Raw genomic sequence first — 9439 nt, 5'->3', positions numbered from 1 at the left:
TCTCCATAACTGGGGATCTTAAATCAGTGCACAAACAAATTCTTGTTGGCTTTGTTGCAGAGAGGACTCATGATATCCCATCAAACCCATTAAATAAACAATGAATTGTTCATTCTAATATTTAATGTAATAGAAACAGCCAAACCACATCAAAACTAATTTCGATTTTACCTTCTTCTACTGTTTCCAACATCCCCACCCAACTGAGAGGAGATTCTCAGCAAATTACCTCTCTCCTCCCCGCCCCCTAACAAGAAAATAAGAAAGTGTTAATTGTCTTGGTTTCACTTCTTTTGAATCAGAGATGGGAGGTGGCTATTAAAACTCCATCCTCATGGGAAATGTTAAGCATGAGACCTTAATATAAGTGACTCAGAGCCTCATTGTCCCTTATACCAGAGATCCTGTCATTATAACCAAGATAAAATCACCATACCAACAAGGGAGGTGAGTGATATATCTTTCCAAAGAGTTAAGAGAAGGACTTCTAATGGGTATGAATGAGTCATAGACAAACATAAAGAAAATATGAGAATGGTGAAAGGGTAATTAGAGAAGGAGTTCACAACTCCACCCACAATGCATTAGGGTCCCAATTTTCCCACATCTCCAACATTTATGGTTTTCCTTTTCTGTCATATTAACCAATCTGATAGGTGTGAGGTGGTACCTCAGACTTGTTTTAATTTGCATTTTTCTAATCAATAGTGATTTAGAGCATTTTTCATATGGCTATATATATATACCTTTAATTTCTCCATCTGAAAATTGCCTGTTCGTATCCTTTGACCATTTATCAATTAAGGAATAATCATGCAAATTTAAAGGTACAATGGAGGTATCTTCAGTGGAGTGGGATCTTCCTTTTGCTCTATATTAGTCAATACTTTTTTTATAAATCACATGAATGAAATCATATTCTTATAAATTTACAAATGATGAAAACCTGGGAGTAAAAATTATTATGTTGTATAATAGTCAAGATCTAAAAAAGATCTCATTAGGAAGGAATGACAGAACCATGGGGAAAAGGCAGAAAGAATCAGATTTTGGCTTAGTGGAAGGAAAATCTTCCTAAAGATCTATGCAGATGCAATGGACTATCTTAGTGGAAAATCCTCTCTCTCTGTAGATCTTAAAGAAGGAAAAAAAAACAATTAGATGATCACCTATCAGTTATATTGTAGAGGAGATTCCTGTTCACGTAGGGGATGGAAAAGAAGACCTCTGAAGTCATTACCAACCCTGAGTATCAAGCAAATACTGTATGCCAGGTACAAAGCTAGGTGCTAGGGATGCAAATATATACACACATATGTATGTACATATATTTATATATTATATTGTTAATTTGCTCATGTGGGAGGCATTAGAAGCTGGGAGAAATTAGGAATGTGTCTCAGGATGAGTTTTGAAGGAAATCTGGGATTCTAAGAGGCAGAGGTGAGAAAGAGTGTATTCTAGACATGAGGAACATCCTTAACAAATGCACAGAGGTGGATGATGTAGTGTCATTGGGGACAGACATTAAGAATGAATGTCTGGCTGGACTAGAACATATAATAAAGAGCATAATATATAAGAAAACTGGAAAGATAACTTGGGAAAGTAGGACAAAGAATAAAGCAGTATACTTGGCCTCACTAAATCAAATTTATCTAGGACTCAAAGGGAAGGAACTTGGAGGCATTTACATCAACCCTGAACTATCACTTTCTGGGAATTTTGCAAAGGGAATGTCTTTACATGTAAATGTTGTACCAGATATCCTTTGAAATCCTTTTCAACTGTGAGATTCTGTGATATTCTCTTCCTTCGTCTCCAGATCCAAGAGAAGGTTTTCTAGAAACCTATCTAGAGATTTACAACATTAATATTACTTTATACAAATAGTAATCATAAAAAATAAACAAGTATTTATAAAGAGCTTATAATGTGTCAAGTATTGTGCCTTTCCCAACACCTCTTAGTTTTAGTGCCTTCCCTCTCTGAATAATTTCCTATTTATTTTTTATGTAATTTGTCTGTACATATTTATCTGCTTGTTGTCTCTCCCATTAGACTGTCATCTCCTTGAGGGCAGGGACTATTTTTGACTCTTTTTGTATCCCTAATGTTTATCACAGTGTCTGGCACATAGTAAATGCTTAATAAATGCTTATTGACGGACTGATTGATCCCCACAAAGGTATATAAAAGGCAATGTCCTAGTAGAAAGAGAATAGTTTTTTTTCTCCTATAATATATTCTCAGGGACAGTATTTGTCCAAAGAAGCAGGGGAATTTGCTTGAGCAACATTCTTCTCCTCCCTCCATTTTTGTAGGTGATCAAACTAAGGAAGGAAAGACAAAACTACATCATCAGTTCCCAGTCTGATGTTATGGCTGACATTAATCATACTTTCCACCCAGATGTCTTCCTCCTTTGGGGCATCCCAGGTCTAGAAGAACTGCACGTCTGGATCTCCATCCCCTTCTGTACCATGTATGTAGTGGCCCTTGGAGGTAACTCTCTGTTGATCATATTCATCTGGTTGGAGCACAGTCTACACAAGCCTATGTACCTCTTCCTGGCCATGTTAGCCCTGTCAGACCTTTTGCTTTCCAGCACCATCATGCCCAAGACACTGGCCATTTTTTGGTTCAAGGATAGAGTCATTTCTTTCCAGGCCTGTATGACCCAGATGTTCTCTGTCATCACCATCTTTGTCATGGAGTCAACAGTACTTCTGGCCATGGCATTTGACCGCTATGTGGCCATCTGCTTTCCTCTGAGATACACCATGATACTGACCCCTTCTGTGATCAGGAAAATTGTGGGATTTTCCGTGGCCAGAGGTCTACTTATCACTTCCCCTTTTATCTTCCTAGTTGAGAGGCTACCATTCTGTGGAAATAACATCATTGCTGATACTTATTGCGTGCAAACTAAGATTTCCAGACTGGCCTGTGCAGATATAACAGCCAATAACATTTACACTCTAGTGTTATCTTTCTTGTCCACAGGCTTAGATGTCATCCTCATTTCTATCTCCTACACTCTCATTCTCCGAGCAGTCTTACAACTCCCATCCCGTGAAGCCCAACTCAAGGCTCTTGGCACCTGCAGTTCACATGTATGTGTCATCCTCATGTTCTACCTGCCAGCCTACCTGACAGTGCTGATCAACCACATATACTACGGGGTGCTGCTGGCTAATCTCTATCTTGTAGTGCCCCCTGCACTGAACCCCATTATATATGGTGTCAGGACTAAGCAAATACGGGATCATATCATACACAGGTTCTCCCAATTGGGCCTGGGAGGCTTAGCTGGAGGACTCATGGATAATTGGGTAGCTTAAGACATTCTGTGTAAGTCACTATGACTTAGAAATACAATGAAGCTATATCCACTTGTAAAGATGATTGTGACAATGATTGTAACAGGTAATTTCTTTCTGGTCTATTAGGCAGCTAGGTGGTACAGTGGGTAGAGCACTGGACCGAGAGTTCATTTCCAGTCTCATATTTACTAGTTTGTTACCTTTGGCAAGTCACTTAATCTCTTTTTGCCTCAGTTTCCTTGACTGTAAAATAGGGGTAGTAATAGCATTTACCTCCTATGACTGTAGTAAGGATCAAATGAAAAATTTATAAAATACTTAGCACATTGCCTGGCATATAGTAGGCACCATATAAATGCTAGCTATTGTTGTTGTTGTTATTATTCTTACGTTTAACACTGGTCTTGTGCACTAAAAATGTGAAGTATAGTCCTATTATTCTACATAAATCTCAAATAACCACACACAAATTTTTTTTAAAATTTAATTTATATGCTATTTCACTTGGTGATGTCATCAGCAGCTCTGGTTTCAGTTATCATCATTATTCAGATGATTGCCAGATCTACTTGTCCAACTCTAACCTCCACATTTGCATTTTTACCTACCTATTAAACATATCAAACAGGATGTAGAATAGACATCCTAAACTCAACATGTCCCAAACAGAACTCATCTTTCCCCCAAAAAACCCTCTTATCTTTCTAACTTCCCTATTTTTTCAGGGGTATTATCATTCTCCCAGTCATCTAGGCTCACAACCTAGGTACAACCTCCACTCCTCACCCTCACTTGCCTCTCATATCCCATAAATTGTCAAATCCTGCCATATCTAGCTTCATAATATCTCTTATTTATGCACTTCTTTCCTCTGATGCTACAATTACCCTGGTGATCTTAATCACCTCACTCCTAGATAGGCTTGTAAAAGCCAGTTTGTCTCCCTGTCTCAAGTTTTTCTCTACTCCAGTCTGCCTTGCATTCAACTGTCTAATTGATTTTCCTAAAACTCAAGTATGATCACATTTACTATTCAAAAATACCGTAGTGGCTCCCTATTATCTCCAGGATCAAATTCAAAATCTGTTTGACTTTTAAAGCCCCTACCTATCCCTACCACCATTTTTCTAATCTTCTTTCACTTAATTCCCACCCATATACTCTTCAATCTAGTAATAACTGTCTCATTGCTATTCCTGGTACGTGACATTTCATGTTTTGACTCTTAGCATTTTCCCTGACTGTCTCTTGTGCCTGGAATGCTCTCCCTCCTTATCTTTGCCTTTTAGGTTTCCTGGCTTCCTTTAAGTCTCAGTTAAAGTCCCACCTTCGAGCTCTAAATCACTTTTGATTAGAGAAATGAAAATTAAAATAACTCTGAGAAACCACCTCACACCTATCAGATTGGCTAATATGACAGAAAAGAGATAAATATTGGAGAGGATATGGGAAAATTTGTACACTAATGCATTGTTGGTGGAATTGTGAACTGATCCAACCATTCTGAAGAACAATTTGGAACTATGCTCAAAGAGCAACCAAATTGTGCATACCTTTTGATCCAGCAACACCACTACTCGGTCTATATCCTAAAGTGATCATACAAAAGGGGAAAAGATCTCTGTGTGCAAAAATACTTAGAGCATCTCTTTTTGTGGTGGCAAAGAATTGGAAACTGAGGGAATGCCCATCAATTAGGGAATGGCTGAACAGCTGTATACAAATGTAGCAGAATACTATTGTGCAATAAAGAATGATGAGCAGGTGGATTTCAGAAAAACCTGGAAAGACTTACGTGAACTTAATCCAAGTGAAGTGAGCAGAACCAGGAAAAAACATTGTACACAGTATCAGCAACATTGTGTGATGATCAACTATTAATGACTTAGCTCTTAGCAACACAAAGAACTCATAATGGAAAATGTTATCCACATCCAGATAAAGAACTGATGGACACTGAATGTAGATTGAAGCATCCTTTTTCCACTTTATTTTTTTCATGTTTTTTTAATCTGTTTCTTATTTCACTACTGTGACTAATATGGAAACATGTTTTACATAATTGCACATATATAACCTATACCAAATTGCCTACCATTTTAGGAAGAGGGGATGGGAGGAAAGGAGGGAGAAAGATTTGGAACCAAAATCTTGTAAAAATGAATGCTAAAAATTGTCTTGACAGATAATTGGGGAAAAAATAAAATGCAATTAAAAAAATAAAGTCCCACCATCTGCAAGAACTTATTCCAGGTCCTCCTTAACCTTAACGCTTTTCCTCTGAGACTATCTTTGATTTATCATGTATGTATCTTGTTTTTACAGAGTTGTTTGTATAACGTTTGTTTAGTTGTGGCCTTTCCTTGAATCTCTAGTGCTTAGTATCATGCCTAGCAAAGAGTATGAACTTAAATACTAATTGACTTGAAAATTTAATTTTTTTCAAAGAACAAGAATCTATTTTATCTCTCTTTCATGTCCTTCCTCCACATTAAAAAAACAACAAAACTTTGTAATAAATATAGTTAAGCAAAACAGTCACCCATTAGAGATGTCAAAAAAATCCATGTCTCATTCTGCACTGATCCTCTGAAATCAAAATATCTACAGAGATAACACAAAAGTGTTTTTCAAGCCTTAAAGTGCTATATAAATGCTAACTCTGAAATCATTATTGTTCGTTCTATTGATTAGGGTTTCTAAGTCATTCAAAGTTGTTTCTTTTCAATTATTATATAAATTGCTCTCTTGGTCTATTCATTTCACTCACATTATTTCATATAAACCTTCCCAAGGTTCTCTGAAATGGTACCATTCATCATTTCCTATAGCACAAAAGCACTCAATTACATTCAGAAGTGTTTCACCTACAAAAGAGTAGTACACAGAATGCCTGGCCATATGATTGAGAAGTGAACTTATGTGTGGGTATAAATGGAGTTAGTTCAATTACCTTGATCTTCAAGACCAGGTATGAGGATATTTCAAGGAAGTTCTCAAGCCAATCATGTTCACTCTGCCATTTCTCTTCAGCCCTCAGTCTTCTCTGGACTTCTTTCTCCAACACGACCTTGTTTGGATATCCCCCCCTCCTTTTTTAGCTTTATTTTTATGTTGTACCATTAGATTGCAAGCTCCTTGAGAACAGGGACTATGTTTCTTTGTGCTTGTATTTGTATTCCCAGGGTTTAGCGTAGTTCCTGGATGCAGTAGGAATTTAACAAATGCTTGTTGACTTCACTTCATTGATCAAAGTTTCTCGGGCAGGAAAACCCACAGACCATTCATGTTTAGTAGCAGAGTGGCTTCATAGCAGTGATATGGGATGCGGTACAAAAGGAAAGCAACAATTTTTGAAAACCTGATCACTAGTTCTAAAGTCCTGTTGCAGTGACACAGTGGATCCCTCAAATTTACTATGGGTGACAATTGTCGTGCTCTTGGGAGTATACTGAGCTATAATGGTTGCGTGGAAACTATTGATAGGACACAAGTCCCTCATTTGAAGCGATCCACACCTTGGATGCAGGCATCAGTCTGAAAGAGTTGTTACGTGTGAGGGGCTTCAGGTATGAAAATGGCAAAATAAAAGGGGGGCATTGTGTTATGGGAAAAATTAGTAACATTCCTTCCAAAGTGGGGGCAGAGGACGAGCAAATTTCTTGGGAACAACCTGACAGGGAAAATAAAACTTAAGATATGCAAAGAATTATAGAATCACAGAATTTCAAAGTTGGAAAGAAAGAGATCAGCTGGTAAAATCCAACCCATTCCTGAAAAAGAGATCTGTACTACAACATCCTTGACAAGGGGTAGTGTTTGCTTAAAGATGTCAGGTGAGGAGGAATACATTACCACATGAGACAGTCCATTCAAATTTGGGATGGTTCTGATTAATTTCTTTTTAACATGTACCCATTGATTTTAGTTCTGTCCTTTGGAGCCAAGAAGACCACGTGCAGTCCCTCTTCCACGTGATAGCTGACTTTGCTTCCAGCTCAACTGATTCTCTAGCCAGCTCTCCCTCCCAACCAGCTGCCTTACCCTGATCCAGTTTTGAAGTCCCCTTGATAGTTTGTCTTCCTCAATTAAGTTCCTTGAGCTTAGTGACCATTGTATTTTCTTGTATTTGTATCCCCAGTGATTATCAGAGTGCATGGCACAATAATAAATAAAAATCTAGCTTTTGTCCTTAAAAATCCTGAAGACATCTATCACATGCCCCCTAAGTCTTTGCCTCCTCTTGATTCCTTCAGTCAATCCTCATATGGGTGATGTCCTTTGATTTGTGCACAAATTGGATTTAAATGAGGCAGAGTTGCACGAAGTTGTCAGCCTCACTCTCTCCTCCAGAGTCATCACGGTCCAGTGGCAGGACGGAATCAAGACGACTGGTGATGGCTCAAGGTGCAGTGGATGACCTTGGCATCTTCGACGTCTAATCAAGCTCTTAGCGCTCCACAGCACCTGCTTCAGTTGCCTTCATAGCCGTTGGAACGTTGTTCTAATCTGCTCATTCCACCAGAAGAAGTCCTCACATGCTTGGGGTAGACACCCCCCTAACTCACCAATGGGTTCGAGATCCCTCAGTTACCCTGGACCTGGTTTAGCCCGTCTGCCTAAACGGTTTACTGGATTTTGGCCACTGTGCATGCTATAGCTGCTTAGAGTCACAGGTGAGAGTTCAGTGGAATAGGTGGACACTAAAGGTGGGAAGCAGCCCTGTAGCCCTGAAAAGGGCTCAGCAGCCTTCACACCAGAGGTACTAGTCTTCCCTGAACACACCTTACACCCTCAATCCTCATATGGTACAAATCAAGGCCCTTCAACTTTCTGGTTGCTCATTTCTAGGTTTTCACCAGCTTATTAACATCCTTTCTCAAATGTGTTTCCCATAACTAAGTACAATAGTCCAGATGCAAGCTAGCCTGGGGAGAGTATATTGGGACTATTACTTCCCTGGTTCAGAACATTGTAACCCACTTATTGCTGCTCAAGTCAGCATTATTATTATTAGCTACCATATCACACACTTGCTCATATTGAGCAGATATCCCTGAAAGTCCTGGATCTTTTTTTTTTAAATGAACTACTCTTTAGGCATACCTTTCCAATATGCACTAGTGAAGTTCTAATTAGTATCGTTAATAAGTATCTCCTAAGTGCTTATAATGTACCATAACCTTTGTTGAGTATCACTCTATGAGATTCATTGCAAAATTATTTTTGCTCAACATTCTTGTTTGAAACAACTCTCAGTCCTCTGTTGTTGATTTTTTTTTTCCTAATAGCACTTAATGTTGAAAGGTTAAACTCCAAGTGATCATCTAGACCTCAGATTAATTGTTAATGAGTTTCTAGTACTTAGCCATGTGACTTAGGATGAGTCGTTTATATTTCATTCCTTAGATTCTATTCACTTTCCTTTCTAGTTCATGTTTAATTCTATGCCAAACCTATGACTAGGGGATATTTTGAGAATTATGGAATCCTAGAGCAGGTAGGACACACAGACTTTACCTGTATTTGGACATTTATGATGTTCCTTTAAATAATAGTGTCTGGCTACTACAGCTTGAATATTTTTCTCAGGGTTTTTTGGCCATTAGGGGAGAGTTGAGCCCTTTTCCATCTATGGCTAGGCATAAATGGACTCCAAGCTCAACATGAGGCGACTGTGACATAGCAACAAGTAAAGCCAATATAATCATGGGTTAAATTAATAGAGTCAAAGTATTCAAAATGATGGTGCAGCTGTACCCTGCCCTGGCCAACACATATTTGGAATACTTTATTCAGTTATGAGTGCCATATTTTAAGAGGTTAATGTGCACAATCTCTATAATATTCAGAAGATAGTGAAAAGGATCATAAAAAGAGAGGATTCACAAAGGACATGACAACTGCCTTCATGTATCTGAAGGACTGTCATCTCAAAGTGGGATTAGACTTATTATTCTGGCCTCGTCAAGACCTGTACCTTCAAAACCTTCTGAATGGAAGAAATAGGAGCAACAGAAATTGTAGAGAAGATTTAGGTTATATATAAAGAAAAAAATTCTTAATAATTAAAGCTATCTCACATTTTAACGGACTGCTTCAGATACAGTGAG

General features: G+C 38.3%; 1 protein-coding gene across 1 annotated transcript; it reads left to right on the top strand.

Annotated features, from left to right (window-relative positions):
* Window positions 1–2384: 2384 nt before the first annotated feature.
* LOC114042344 (olfactory receptor 52B2-like) lies at window positions 2385–3344 on the top strand. The gene has a single exon (XM_027861026.1). It carries the CDS (start codon window positions 2484–2486, stop codon window positions 3342–3344), a length of 861 nt encoding a protein of 286 aa, XP_027716827.1. The 5' UTR covers window positions 2385–2483.
* Window positions 3345–9439: the final 6095 nt, after the last annotated feature.

The sequence above is a fragment of the Vombatus ursinus genome, unplaced genomic scaffold (assembly GCF_900497805.2).
Source record: "Vombatus ursinus unplaced genomic scaffold, bare-nosed wombat genome assembly UNPS02014355.1, whole genome shotgun sequence".
NCBI classification, from domain to species: domain Eukaryota; kingdom Metazoa; phylum Chordata; class Mammalia; order Diprotodontia; family Vombatidae; genus Vombatus; species Vombatus ursinus.
Note: the sequence above shows the minus strand (reverse complement) of the source record. Positions and strands in the feature narration are given on the sequence as shown.

Bases quoted from the DNA above. Each gene is read 5' to 3' on its own strand.
- LOC114042344 (XM_027861026.1), top strand. From the start codon at position 2,484: ATGTATGTAGTGGCCCTTGGAGGTAACTCTCTGTTGATCATATTCATC.